At 51.3% G+C, this 15,480-nt stretch overlaps 1 protein-coding gene across 3 annotated transcripts in view; it reads left to right on the top strand.

The window, feature by feature from the left end:
- Window positions 1-4,156, top strand: part of PAX7 (paired box 7) — a 107,914-nt gene extending 103,758 nt beyond the window's left edge. For all 3 annotated transcript variants that reach the window (XM_014888431.2, XM_014888426.2, XM_014888429.2), the window contains one exon: window positions 4,041-4,156. In XM_014888431.2, coding sequence (XP_014743917.1) covers window positions 4,041-4,156 — 116 coding nt within the window. The remainder of the gene's footprint in view (window positions 1-4,040) is intronic.
- The last annotated feature ends 11,324 nt before the right edge of the window (window positions 4,157-15,480 follow it).

The following is a 15,480-nucleotide window of genomic DNA, read 5'->3' as shown; positions in this document are numbered from 1 at the left end:
CCCTGCCCTCCCCAGGCCAGGGCTCTGAGCTTCTCCTACAGAATTGAGTTTGTCAGCTGGGCTGGGGCTCTGGGAGAGCTGGGACTGGGACCCTGAGCCTGCCCTGGGAGCTGGGACTGGGATCCTGAGCCTGTTCCTAGAGCTGGGACTGGGATCCTGAGCCTGCCCTGGGAGCTGGGACTGGGATCCTGAGCCTGTGCCTTGGACAGGACAGCTCAGCCCGGGTGTTGTCTCTACCGGGTGACAGGGACAGACTGGCCTGTGGGTGACAAGGACAGCCCTGGGAAGTGACAGGGACATCCCTCGTGGCTGGGGGTGACAGGGACATCCCTGGGAGGTGACAGGCACAGCCCCCCTGGCCAAGGGTGACAAGGACAGCCTGGCCAGGTGACAGGGACAGCCGTGGGACGTGACAGGGACAGCCCTGGCCAGGTGACAGGGACAGCTCTGGGAGGTGACAGGGACAGCCCTGGCGGCCAAGGGTGACAGGGACAGCCTGTCCAGGTGACAGGGACAGCTCTGGCGGCCGGGGGTGACAGGGACAGCCGTGGGAGGTGACAGGGACAACCCTGGCCAGGTGGCAGGGACAGCTCTGGGAGGTGGCAGGGACAGCCCTGGCGGCCGGGGGTGACAGGGACAGCCGTGGGAGGTGGCAGGGACAGCCCTGGCCAGGTGACAGGGACAGCCCTGGCGGCCGGGCTGTTCTCACCTGCCGCGTTGCCCCGGCCGCTCGGAGCGCCGCTGACCCCGCGAGGGTTAAAGGTGCATCCTCTTCCTGCGGGCGCGCTCCCGCTGCCCCCGCGTGTCCTCGCTGACCTTTCCTCCCTCGGCCGCGGCTCCGGCCCCGCTCTCGTCACAGCCCTTTCATGTCCTGAACGCCGCGGCCTCAATGAGAACCGGCTGTGGCGGCAGACGGGATCAATAGCGGCCCCCCCGCCCCTCCTCTTTTTGTTTGTCGGGAGTTTGATCTGTGACCCCTCGACCTTCCCCTCGCTTCTGGATGCGGGGCTGGACACACGTGCTATTGATAAAAATCTTAAACAAATTCCGATACCATGTATTTCCAATAAAGATTCCCTTGGGCGAGGCGTTAGTCACACCCATGTGTGTAAAAAATAAAATAAGGGGACGAGCTGCGTTTGGGAGAGAGGGGGAAGGAGAAAGGAGGGTTTGTCTCGCTTCGCCGCAGGAATTTTTGTGTTGTTTCCTGGGCCCCGGTGCCGATTTCTGTCACCCCGTTGGTGACGAGCTCTCTGCAGTTTGCCTTGGTAATTAGTGCTGGTGAGAGCAGCCCCTCACGTGCAGTTGACCTTGGAATAACGAGGGTTTTTTCCTGCCTTTCCCGGTGCTTGTCGTGCTTTGCAGATAATTCCAATTCCTTCTCCTCCTTCTGGATTCTTCATTTCCCTCCAAATTCTGTTTAAAGCCTGAGGTGACCCCCACGAGGTCATTTATTGAGATCAGGTGTTCCTTCTTTCTCTGATGCAGCACAAGAGCATCAAACTCTTTTTAGGTGATAAAATATATTAATTACATGATGCAAAGTATCATTTGGATTACATGTCATGTAATGGTATATATAAAATATAATTTTATCAATATAAATGATGTGAATGGGGGTTCTGGTGTTGGGGCAGGTTCTGTGGGACAAACTCAGGATCTGGGAATCAGAGCTCCGTGGCTTTGGTGGCCTCAGGACCTGGCCTGCAGAGATTTCATCTCCTCCCACTTCTCCTTATTCCCGGTTTTACAAAAATAAACCCAGCCTCGCTTTCCCTCTCGCTTAAACAAACAAACAAACACGCAGAGCACCTTCTGCAAATCTCAGGGTTTATTTTGGCTTCTGCTCCATTAAACCAACAAACCTCATCCCTGATTTCTGGCCTGGGATCCCCCAGTGCCTGTGGACTCTTCCCACTGGCACAGGAAGGAATATTTGGGGTTTTTTGGGAGGGTGGGATTCGAATTCCCATCGAATTCCCAGGCTGGCAGAATGTTGGAGCTGAGGGATGTCGTGCTCTGAGGGATGAGACAAAAGGAAACGACCCCGAAGGGCCCCAGGGGAGGTCCAGGTTGGATTTGGGGGAAATTCCTGCATGGAAAGGCTGCTCAGGTATGGGCTGCCCACGGAGATGCCATCCCTAGGATTGTCCCCAAAAATGGATCCGGTGCTCGGAGACAGGGTTTGGGGTCAGGCAGTGCTGGGTTCAGAGCTGGACTCGATGATCTCAGTGGGCTTTTCCAAACCCCGTGACGATTCCAGGATTCTGGGGCTCCAACTGCTCCCCCCAGCAGCACCCAGCGTGGGTGACGGCAGGGACAGAGCCACCCTCACACACCCGGAGAGAAATCCCTGCTTCCCTGCAGCCCCTCGGGGCCAGCCCCTCCCGGGGCTCCCGGAAACATCAGGAGAGGAGCGGGGAAGTTGTGGGTGAGAGCAGAACCCTGGGAACGTGGAGGCACCACAGTGAGCATTCCCTGCTCCCGCTGGGTTATCCCGGGATCCATTCCCAGACCTGGTGCTGCTCCCGCTGGGTTATCCCGGGATCCATTCCCAGACCTGGTGCTGCTCCCGCTGGGTTATCCCGGGATCCATTCCCGAGCCCGGTACTGCTCCCGCTGGGTTATCCCGGGATCCATTCCCGAGCCCGGTACTGCTCCCGCTGGGTTATCTCGGGATCCCTCCAGCTCCCAGGACCGCTCCATCCCGCCCGGAGGGAGCGGGGCCGGCGGAGCCGCCGCTCCCAGAGGCCGGGGCCGTGTTAATGATGCCGGTGATGGAACGCGGGAGCGTGAAGGGAATTCTAATGGATCTGCCAAGTCTAATCAGGATTGGTGCGTGGAAGGGGCTCCTCTGGGGCCCGCCGCTGACAGGACGTTGATGGCTGAGATTTGTTTACTCATTGGCACCGATCGGGCAGCTCCTGCCAGCTCCTGATTAATCTAATTGGAGCCATTAGAGGCAGGGAGGGAGACTTTGACTGAAGCCCGGCTAATGAGCAGTGTCACCGCCCTGTCCCAGCCCTGTCCCCTCACCCCGGGGCAGCCGGGGGAGCTTGGACCCCCCGTCCCCTCCGGGGCTGGGGCTGCTCTCCCTTCCCAGATGGAGGCGAGGGGAGAGGTTTTCCGTGGGGTGGAGGGAGGCAGGCAGAGCTCACAGCCGGGAGTCAGCACTGGGCGGGGCCGATCCGAGCCCGGAGCTGGGGAGCTTCCACCGAAATATCTGGAATCACTTCCAGCAGTATCACCGAGATGAAGGTGATTCACTGGAAGGTTTAGCCCAAACCTTCAGGCTCAGCTCCAGGCAGCTCCCTCAAAGTTGCAATTCCACCTTTTTTAATGGTGGAATTCCAGCTCTTTCCAGGTGTTCACGTGTGGTCACTGCGCTGCAAAGAGAGAGAAAGGACAGCAACACACACGGAGCTCTTTGGGGGAAAAAGGCCAATTTATTGTACAGACAGCCCGGATTTAAAGTGTGTTAGTGCAGCCAGGACAGGACAGGAGCTCATTGGACAATTGGGAAAAACAGCCTTGGGACAGCACCTCAGGATGTGTCCCACGGGAAAGACACCAGGTGTTAATGTTGATGATGAATTCCACTCTGTTTGTCACCATGTTCTCACCCTGGGAGACTCCTCCCTAACTGAAGCTGCAGTCAGCTTGTCAGCCTGGGAATGGAGCTGAGAGTCAGGAGAAATCCAGGCCTGAAAAGAATTTCCAAGCTGTAATTCCCCAGCTCTCTAAATGTGTGTGTCCACATTCACGGAGAGAGTTGAGGGCCTCCCCTGCCCTCGGCTGTGCTGAGCCCCAGCAGGGCCTGTCCTGCTCCTGGCAGCTCCATCCCAGCTCTGAGCCCTTCCCAGGACAGCAGGAGGTCCCTGGTGTGTGTGACAGTCCCATCCCTGCTCTGAGAGCTTTTTGGTACAGCAGGGTGTCCCTGGTGTGTGTGACAGTCCCAGGCTGTCCCCGCTGCCCTGCAGGGCTCAATGTCCTGGTCATTGAATGTCCCTCGTGTCCTCACTGTCCCTTTTCCCCCACAGCCGCCGTGGATTACCTGGCCAAGAACGTCAGCCTGTCCACGCAGCGCCGCATGAAGCTGGGCGAGCACTCGGCCGTGCTGGGGCTGCTGCCAGTGGAGACGGGCCAGGCCTACTGAGAGCCCAGCACGTGTCCAGGAGAGCCCTCTGGAGACCCCCAGCACTCCCGGGGATCCTTCCTGACCCATTCCACCCCAGCTGCCAGGAGATGGGAACGAGGGGGGAGCTCTCCCCGACTCCGGCTTCTCCAGAGCATTCCAGAGGCGAGTCCGGCCCCTGGGGCCTGACTCCTCCTGTGGCCAGAGACAACGGCTTGGGTGCATTTATCAACCCCAGCCCTCCCTCCAAAGCCCCTGGCCACGGCATTCCCCCACACTCCAGGACTTTGCATTCCCTAGGTAGCTGGCATAGTCGAAGCCAAATTGAGAATTGAGCGCTTTCTTTTTTCTTTTCTTTGTAAAAGAAATGTTTCATTTTGTTTCCTTTTCTTTCCGTTGCTGTAAATTTGGTGAATGTTGTATAGGAAGGAATAACCAAGCTGAGCATTAAGGGTGATGTGAATCAGGACCACAGAAGACCTATGGACCAAATATAAGGACTTGTTTAAAAACAAACAAACAAAAAACCACAAAGACAAATGAAAGCAGAAAAACATTTATTCAAGGACAGCAAACCCCCAGGCCAGCATTACCCTCCCTTCTCACCGGGGGCTTCCCAAAGCAAGGCTGGAGGGGCCGCTGAGCAGGGGCAGGATGGAATTCCAGGCAGCCTGGGACCTTTGGGAAACACAAAGAGCTGCAGGAGGCGCGGAGACAAAGGGCACGGGCGACGTTCACTTCTCCTCTGAGGGACCAACCCAGACTGACCGTCACCGCCAGGACACGGCAGCAGCGTGGGGACAGCAGGGACAGAGCTGGCCCGGCACGAGGAGGGGCTGCAGAGACACCCTGGGGACACGGGACAGGGCTCCTGGTGGCCCTGCTGTCCCTGAGCGGGCCATGGGAGCAATGACAAGAGGGCAGGGCCAGGAGCTCACTGAGCAGAGCTGGGCTCTGCCACGGGAGTCACCTGGAAGGGAATGGAGCCAGGTCTGGAGGCACTGCCCTGCCCAGGGGGGAATGTGGAGCCAGGACAGAGGAGCTGAGGAGGTTCTGCAGCAGCCAGGATGGGAAGGTGCTCCCAGGTGCAGGGATGGGATTCACCTTCCTGAGGCATTTCTGTTATCTCTGCTGGGAGAAAGCTTGAGATCCATCCATCCATCATCCATCATCCATCCATCATCCATCCATCATCCATCCATCATCCATCCATCCATCATCCATCATCCATCCATCCATCATCCATCCATCCATCATCCATCCATCCATCCATCCATCCATCCATCCATCATCCATCCATCATCCATCCATCCTCCATCATCCATCCATCCATCCATCCATCCATCCATCCATCATCCATCATCCATCCATCATCCATCCATCATCCATCCATCATCCATCCATCCATCATCCATCATCCATCATCCATCATCCACCCATCATCCATCCATCATCCATCATCCATCATCCACCCATCATCCATCCATCATCCATCATCCATCATCCATCATCCACCCATCATCCATCATCCATCATCCATCCATCCATCATCCATCCATCATCCATCCATCCATCCATCCATCCATCCATCATCCATCCATCCATCCATCATCCATCATCCATCATCCATCCATCCATCATCCATCCATCCATCCATCCATCATCCATCCATCATCCATCCATCCATCCATCCATCCATCATCCATCCATCATCCATCATCCATCATCCATCCATCATCCATCCATCATCCATCCATCCATCCATCCATCCATCATCCATCATCCATCCATCCATCCATCCATCATCCATCCATCCATCATCCATCCATCATCCATCCATCCATCCATCCATCATCCATCATCCATGAAGCAGGAGCAGAGGTGGGAGAGGCATGGTGTCCCCACAGGCACAGTTCTGTGTCCCCACAGCCAGAGTTTTGTGTCCCCCTTGGGCAGAGTTTGTGTCCCCACAGCCAGTTCAGTGTCCCCACAGCCAGTTCAGTGTCCCCAGGGGCTATCACGGTTTGTGATGCCCTGAACCCCCTCAGATATCCACTTTCACAGCAAATTTCTGCTTTTGGTGCACTGCGGGACCCCGTCGTGGGAAGAGTTCTGCTCTGGCTGCTGAAGGAGCCTTCCCTCATCCTCCCTCCTGCCTCTCCCGTCTTTCCCGACCCAGCTGAACATCTGGAACATCTCCCTGGGCTCTTCCCTTGCCTGGCCCCCACACATTCCTCACGAGCCACCAGGCCACTATCCCTGCAGCCACTTGGACCAGCTCACCTGTCCTGGATTCCCAGCATCCCATCAGTGCCACACCAGCTTTGCTTCCCGGCTCTGGCAGAGCTGGCTCCACATTCCCAGAGGGATTTTCCTGCACCTCTGTAATGCGGGAGCAGAATCCGGGTGACTCCTGAGCCTCAGCACTCCAGAAATCCCAACGCTTCTCGTGTCCTACACAGAGCCCAAACATTCCCTGGATCCCAGAGTTTGGGAGCAATTCCATTCCACGGGGCAGCAATTCCTGCCGGGGCAGCACGTGGAGAGGAGAGGCCAAAGGGACACAAATCCTGGAGGGACAGAGGAGCCCCAGTGCCCTGGACTGGTCGGGTGATCCCTGCTCTGCTGGGGGAGCAGCAAAGCCTCTGCTGGTGTGTGGTGTTTGTGCTCTAAAGGAAGGGGAAACCCTGGAATTCCAGTCCTGGCTGAAATGTCATTCCCAGGAGCTCTGAAGGGATCCGGGCCTGTCTCCACACCGGGATGGAAGCACCTGCTGGAGTTTGTCTGGGCACCGTTCACAGGAACTGCTAAAATGAGAGATTTCCTCATATTTAACAATATTTAACAATATTTAACAGTATTTCAGAGGCCAAACACTGACGATGCCCAGCTGGGAGCACCTTCCTTCCTGTGGCCTCCTCTCCTTTGGAATTCCACCCCGTGCCATTCCCTCCTCCTTGCAGGAATTCCACCCCGTGCCAATCTCTCCTCCTTGCTGGAATTCCAGCCTGTGCCATTCCCTTCTCTTTGCTGGAATTCCAGCCTGTGCCATTCCCTCCTCCTGGCCACTGGAATTCCATCCCGTGCCATTCCATTCTCCCTGCTGGAATTCCACCCTGTGCCAATCTCTCCTCCTTGCTGGAATTCCACCCGGTGCCATTCCCTCCTCCTGGCCACTGGAATTCCCCACCCAGCTCCCTCCTGGCCGCCTGCTCAGCCCCAAGGGAAGTTTCCATCATTCCACGGAACCTCTTGGCTGCTGCTCCTGCTCTGATCTCTGTCACCTCCCCTCCTCACCAAGGGACAGCCGGGCCTGGCCGCCTCACCCGAGGGCAGGACCCCCCAAAAAAACTCGAAATAAAAAAGAGGGAGCACTGCAGAAACCTCTCTGCCAATCCCCTTCCCCAGAAAGTCTGTGGGCAGCCGGGCACTGCTGTAAATAGAATTCCTAGAGGAACAAAATAGCTCTTCTCTGACCTTCCCCTCGTGGTCGCACTTTGTACATTTAGTTGGGAAATTTGGTCATGTGCTGTATGTTTATAGAAAGTTGACTTTTTCTTTTTATATACTAAAAAAAAAAAAAATCCCACAGTGAGTGCCGTGATAGTTAAAAAAAAAAAAAAAAAAAAAAAAAAAGAAAAACTAAGAAAAAGAAAAATTTAAAAAAGGGGTTGGGGGGATGAACTGTAGAAATCTGCCTATTGTGTGTTTTCAAAAGACATTCCAGAATCTTTGGGGTGGGATGGGGTTGATTTCGGGCTTTTTTTTTCCCTTTTCTTTTTTTTTGGTTTTGTTTCTTCTTTCTGTTCATATATGAAAGTCAAAAGTAACTTTTGGTTTTGTTCTGTTGGTTCAGTTTTGTTTCATGGATTGCCAACCTCAGCTCTGCTGACGAGAGACAAACTCGGGGTGGGGTGGGACAGGGAGGGGACACGGCCAGGAGAGGGCCTGGAGCTGGGACAGGACAGAGCGAGGACAGTTGGACTGGGAGCCTGGCTGGGGCCACCTGGGGCCACCAACAGGCACCAAGCATGGAGAACCAGACAGCAAGAACCTGGCTGTGACCATCTGAGGCCACCCAACAGTGACCAAGCCTGGAGAGCTGGACAGTGAGAACCTGGCTGTGGCCACCTGAGGCCACCTGGGGCCACCTGGGGCCACCAACAGGGACCAAGCCTGGAGAGCTGGGCAGTGAGAACCTGGCTGGGACCACCTGAGGCCACCCAAGAGTGACCGAATGGATCCTCAGCTGCTACTGCTGACTCTGGGGGACCAAAAATCACCCAAAGCCTTGTCCAGAGCAACAGTGACCAAAGGACATGGCCAGGATTGGACACAGCCAGAGGTGACCACAGCAGAGATGGACACATCAAAGATGGACACACTCCAGAGGTGACCACAGCAGAGGTGGACATGGCCAGAGATGGCCCCAGCCACAACTTTCCACACCCAGGGACGCTCTCCCAGCTCCAGGAGATATCCCAGCCGGTGTCCCCTGCCACCCCCGGGGGACAGCACTGACCCCGAGGGGGCTGCTCTGTCCCCCCAGCCCCGTCCCGCCCCAGCACGGCGGCAGCAGATCGGCTCCTTTGTGTATTTAACGCTTCTAACCCGCTCCCCCGGCACCCCGCGGGTCCCCCTAGCGCTGTAGGGCTTTCCCTGTCCCCAATTCCTGCGGGATTGTCGCTTCTGTGTTCGCCTCATCGCCATCTGCTCCGGGCCGTGCGCCGGGTGTGTAAATACGGAACCGCACCATAATTTATTCAGCTATATGGAGTAGATTTAGTAGGAAGAGAAACTGGTTTTGCTTTAACTACCTGCTGCCTGTAGGTGTCTTTCTGTAACTCAGGCATAACTGTTATACATTAAAAAAAAAAAAATTATTCCAAGTGCCTTTTTTGGGTTGTTTGCGTACCGGGAGCCTCAGGATATCCAACACACGCAGGCAAATTCCAGCTGTTTTCCCTCAAAAAACCCGCAAAACCGCAGCAAGGTGGAAAAACTGGGCAAATAAATAAAGAAAACTTGAATTTCATCACGGCTCCACGCGGGGAGGGGAGGATTTCCCGGCCTGTCCGCAGCACAGCCGAGCCTTTATCCATGGATTGGGAGCAGCCCTGGGCTGGGCCGGGATGGGATGGGATGGGATGGGATGGGATGGGCGGGGCTGGGCCTCTCCCAGCTCCGCGGGCACCTGGCTCTGGTTAAACACCAGGCCCGGCATGGGAAAACGGAAAAATATTCCCAAAACTCCTGGGGATGCAGGGCTGGGGGCTCCTCAGCAGGAATGAACTTCGGGAACAAAGCCCTGGGTTCAGGAACCCCCCTGGAGAGATTTTGGCTCTCTGGAATTGGAGCTGATCTCCAGCCAAGCCATGCAGAGCCCCAGAGTCCCCAGGGGGGTTTTGGGGCTGTTTCTCCTCGGAGGGGTCAGTCCGGACCCCCAAAGACGGGTGGGGTCACCCCTGGGTAGGAAACATCAAATGTGGGACTGGAAACACCAAATGTGGGGTGGGAAACACCAAATGTGGGATGACACTCCTCAGTTTGGGTCTGGGGAGCAGAAAGGGCCAGAATTGCCAGTGTGGGTTCTGCCCCTGGTTCAGGGTGAGCCCAAGGTTTTGGGATTGTCCCCCCTCACCTGCACCCCCTTCTCCAGCCCCCCCCTGAGACCCCCAACCCGCCAGCTGCTCCCAGGATAATCCACATTTCTGAGGAGAGTGGGAAACTGGGCCCACCCCAGATGGGGCCGGGGCTGGGGGACCCCTGGGGTGGAGCTTTGGGGGGCTCTGGGGGGCTCGATGGGATCCCTGGCAAACCTGGCAGGAATGAGAATCTCATTTCTGGCACAGGGCCGAGGGCACAGCACTGCCCCAAACCCCAAAATCGCTGTTATTATGGCCAGAGAGTCTCAGCCTCCAGTGGGAACCATCAGCACCTCCAGCCCGGACCCCTCCTGTGGGATTCCCACGGGAATCGCGTTTGGGATCTGCCATGAGCCCCTTCCCACCCTGACCCACCAGGAACAGATGGAATTTTCCGAAGGGAAAATCAGGAGCTGCTGCTGAGGGCAGCATGGGGTGACACGTGGGGGGTCGGGGAAGGGACCCCGTTTGTCCAGAAACCCCAAACACGGTGACACTAAAACAGGGTGACAATAAAAGCATGGTGACACTATAAACGTGGTGACACTGACATGGGGTGACATCAAAAACACAGTGGCACTAAAACACGGTGACACTGAAACATGGTGGCACTATAACAGTGACACTGAAGCACGGTGACACTATAAAAATGGTGACACAAACACAGTGGCACTGTAACAGTGACACTGAAACAGTGGCACTATAACATGGTGACACTGAAACACAGTAATATTAAAAGCACATGACACTATAAACACGGTGGCACTGAAACACGGTGACACAAACACAGGGACACTGAGACACGGTGACACTATAAACAGGGTGACACTGAGACACGGTGTTTTGGTTTGACAGACAGGTCTCTGCCAAGAAAGGCAGGAGCCTCTTTTTAAAATGGAGAATGTAAACCCCCTCCCTCCAAATTATTGTAATTTTGAAATTAAGGAGCTCTCAGGCAAAGATAAGGGAATAGGAAAAACAGTTATTTACTAGGAAAATTAAAATAGAAATCCAGTATTACAGAGAACAAACCCAAAACACTGACAGAGTGAGAATCCTAGCTGACACCCCATCAGTCACTCAGGGGTTGGTGCAGTCCCATTCCATGGTGGCTGCAATCCTGCAGTGACAGATGTGGTTCTGCTGGAGCAGGGCTCCTGCACAAGGTGCAGTTTTCCTCCAAAGCTCCAGGGATGATGTGCAAGGCTCTGGTTTTCCTCTGGGATCCAGTGGGAAAAGGCTGCTCTGCTGTTCCAAATCTCCCCTTTGATCTGGGTAGGAAATGCTCGGCTCCTGCCCTGGCTGGAGCATCTCCCATGGGATGATGGAATTTGATCAGCCCTGCCCTGGGACTGCATGGCCATGAACAGGAGAGATCTCCTGGAGGGAGGATGGGCTGTGGGGAAGATAAAGAACACTGCAACAGCTGGGTTAACAGCTGGAACATGAACAGAGGATATCCCCACAGAGATCAGGATCACTGCCCCACCCGGCCTCAGCAGTTGGTGACAGAATTCACACATCCGGTCACATCCTGTATGGCAAGCCAAGACACACGGTGACACAAACACGGTGACACAAACACGGTGACACTGACACACGGTGACCCTATAAACTCGATGCCATTTTTCCCTCTCACATCCCTGTTTTCAGCCCCTCCCGCTGCCCGGTCCTGGCTCCCAGCCCCATCCCGGCCCTTCCCGGAGCCTTGGGCGTGGTTCCAGCCCCGCGGACACCCCAGGGAAGCACCAACCCCTGCAGGGCCCGCCCGGGGGACCCGGGGTCCTCTGGGGACACTGAGCCGGGGGGGAGCCCCGGGGAGCCGCCCCAGCCCCGCGGATAACGGTGCTGGTGCTGAGCTGATAAGGAGCTGATAAGGGGCAGATAAGGAGCTGATAAGGAGCGGATAAGGAACTGATAAGGGGCAGATAAGGAACTGATAAGGAGCGGATAAGGCATTGAGAAATAGCGGATAAGGAGCTGATAAAGAGCTGATAAGGACCTGATAAGGAGCTGATAATGAGCGGATAAGGAGCTGATAAGGCATTGATAAAGAGCTGATAAATCGCTGATAAATCAGCTCCGAGCCCGTGTGCCAGCACCTGCTGACCCTAGCGCTGGCAGCAGTCATGATTGACTATTTATTATTGATTATTTATTATTGATTATTTTTTCTATTGATTATTGATTATTGTGTGTTATTTGCTATTAGTTATAATTTATTCTTCATTATTTAATTATTTTTCTTTTTTTACATTTATTATTCCTATTATTAATATATATATATTTATTCTTTTTTTTATTTATATTGTTATTTTTTTGTTTTGGCTTTGTTTTTGGTTTATATTTATTTATTATTATCTGAGAGTGACAGCTCTTCCCTCTGGCCCCCAGACCTCTGCACCCTCTACAGCTTCCTCCGACCCCCCCGCCACTGGATATTCCCCTGGAATTCTGATATTCTCCCGGAATTCTAATATTCTCCTGGAATCCCAATATTCCCCAGGGATTCCAATATTCCCCTGGAATTCCGTGTTCTGCTGCGGAAGGGATTCTCTCCAAGCTCAGGAAAACCCCAAATATCCACAATTCCATCCTTGCCCTTCAGTTTTGTAGGGCAGAAACCCCCGGAGGGGGAACTCACACTTCCCTTTTCAACTTTTCAACTTTTTAACAAAAAAAAAGGGAATATTCCCATTATTTTCCTGGATATTCTCACGGTTACAATTGGACTCGATGATCCTGATGGATCCCTTCCAGCCCAGCATATTCCATGATTCCATGATTTATAATCCTACAATTCCATGATTATCTTTTCCTGCAGTTCCATGATTCTGTAATCCTCTAGCTCTGTGATTTACAAACCCACAGTTCCATGATTCCATAATCTTATAATTCTGTGATTCTACAAGCCTTTGAGATTCTTTAATCCTGCAATTCCAAGATTCCATAATCTTACAATTTCGTTATTCTGTGATTCTACAATCCTACAATTCCATGATTCTGTGATTTTATAATCCTGCAGATTCATGGTTCTCTGACCCTACAATTCCATGATTCTACAATCCTACAATTCCATGGTTTTGTAATCCTATAATTCTATGATTGTCTGATCCATTATTCCCCGATTCCATAATCCTACAGATCTATATTCCCAGATTCTATAATACGACAATTCTATGATTCTATAATTCTATTATTCCACGATTCTAGAATTCTATAATTTTATGAATCTATAATCCAACAAATTCATGATTGTAATTTTATAATCCAAATTCCATGATTCCACAATCCTATAATTCCATGATTCTATAATCCTGCAATTCCATGATTCTCTGATCCTACAATTCCATGATTCCATGATTCTGTCATTTTTAAATCATGCAGATTCTTGGTTCTCTGATTTTACACTTCCATGATCCTATAATCCTACAATTCCATTATTACATGATTTTGTGGTTCTATAATCCTGCAATTCCGTGATTCTCTGATCCTACAGTTCCGTGATTCCATAATACTGCAAATCAATGACTCTATAATCCTATATGATTATATAATCCTGCAATTCCATGATCCCACTATTCTGTAATCTGCAATTCTGTGGTTCTGTAATCCTACAATCCCATGACTGTCTGATCCTGCAATTCCATGATTCTATACTCCAACGATTCCACCATTCAATAATCCTGCAATTCCATTATTCCAAGATTCAATAATTCTATAATTCCATGGTTCCACAATCCCACAATTCTGTGATTCTATAATCCTACAATTCCATTATTCTATGATTCTGTGATTTCATAATCCCACAAATCCATGATTCCATAACCCTACAGATCCATGATTCCATAACCCTACAGATCCATGATTCTATAACCCTATAAATCTGTGAGTCTATAATCCTACAATTCCATGATTCTAAAATCCTATAATTCTATAATCCCACAATTCCATGATTCCACGATTCTATAATCCTACAGATTCGTGATTCTATAATCCTATAATTCCATTATTCCGTGATTCTGTGATTTTATAATCCTGCAAATCCATGGTTCTCTGATCCTACAGTTCCACAATTCCATGATTCTATAACTCTACAATTCCGTGGTTCTGTAATCCTACAATCCCATCATTGTCTGATCCTGCAATTCCATGATTCCATGGTTCAATAATCCTACAGATCCATGTTTCCATAATCCTGCAATTCTATAATCCTACAATTCTGTGATCCTATAATCCTACAATTCCATAATCCTGCAATTCCGTGATTCTATAATCCTGCAATTACATTATTCCATAATCCTGCAATTCCATGATTCCTTGACTTTATAATCCCACAATTCCATGGTTCTCGGATCCTTCAATTCTATGATTTTTAATCCTACAATCCCACAATTCTGTTCTCAGAGGGAATTTGAGGAACAGACAAATCCCTTTTCCCTGCCAAGACTCTTCCACCTCATTCATTTCCCTTTTCCTTTGGAAGGCGGGCGAGGAAAGGGAAAAACAACCTGGAAGGAAAAAAAAAAACCAAAACATTTTTTGCCTTTCTGACCTGAGACTCAGAACCTTTTTGAAGCTCAAACTAAAAAAAAATATTTTTTCCCCTCCCTTTTGATTCAAAACTAAGCAATTAAACCTTTTTGAAAAGGTTCTTGTAACAATGAAATGTTTGAGGGGAAGGTTTAAACAATTTTTTTATCTTTCCTTTTTTTCCATTGCCATTTCCAGCACCAGGGATTCCCAAGGGAAGCTGGAATTCCGTGATGGTTTTAGGGCTGAACCTCGCCCGTGTCCCCAAACCCTGACCAATCCCCAAATCCCGAAGATTTTTGAGGAAAGGGAGGCAGACAAGCCTGGCTCTGCCAGCTGGGGGTGCTCCAGGAAGGTTTTGAGGCCCCTTTGGGATCCTGATTTTCATGGATGCAGAAAATCCATCCCAAAGGGCAATCCTGGAATTGGAATTCCTGGGAATTCACATGGGAAGAGGAGCCCAGCACCGCCTCCCTCCCCAAACTTTAGTCAAGTTTTTATTTAGGTATTAAGTATTTTATTTAGGTATTCTTTTAGTGATTTTTAGGTTTTTTTCAGTACTTTTTAAGGTATTTTATTTAGGTATTAATTTAAGTATTATTTTAGGTGTATTATTTAGGTATTTTATTTAGGTATTATTTTAGGTATTTTATCCAGGTTTTATTTTAGATATGTTACTTAGGCATTATTTTAGGTTATTAAAGTATTTTATCTAGGTATGTTATTTAGGTATTTTATTTGGGTATTTTATTTGGGTAGTATTTTAGGTAATTTATCCAGGTATTATTTTAGGTATGTTATTTCAATATTTTATCTAGGTATGTTATTCAGATATTTTATTGTGGCATTAATGTGAGTATTAGGAATTTAATCGATATTATTTTAAGTAAATATTTTAGGGGAATAACCCCTAACCCAGCCATTCCCACTGATCCCAAACTTCTCATTCCCAGCAAATCCCACAGGGAACGGGCCCAGCCTGGGGCAGGATCCCGGAATTCGGCTCCTCCTGTTCCCAATCCCTGATCCCAGGGATGTTTTAGGGCACCCCAGAGTCATTCCCAGCTCCCACCCCATATCCAGCTCCCTGTTCCTGATCCCACTGATCCCACAGCTCAGGGTCGTTCCCAGCTCCCACCCCATATCCAGATCCCAATCCCTGATCCC

The sequence above is a fragment of the Sturnus vulgaris genome, chromosome 25 (assembly GCF_052056855.1).
Source record: "Sturnus vulgaris isolate bStuVul1 chromosome 25, bStuVul1.hap1, whole genome shotgun sequence".
In the NCBI taxonomy this organism is placed as follows: Eukaryota; Metazoa; Chordata; class Aves; order Passeriformes; family Sturnidae; genus Sturnus; species Sturnus vulgaris.
This window is presented reverse-complemented; position numbering and strand designations above follow the sequence as displayed.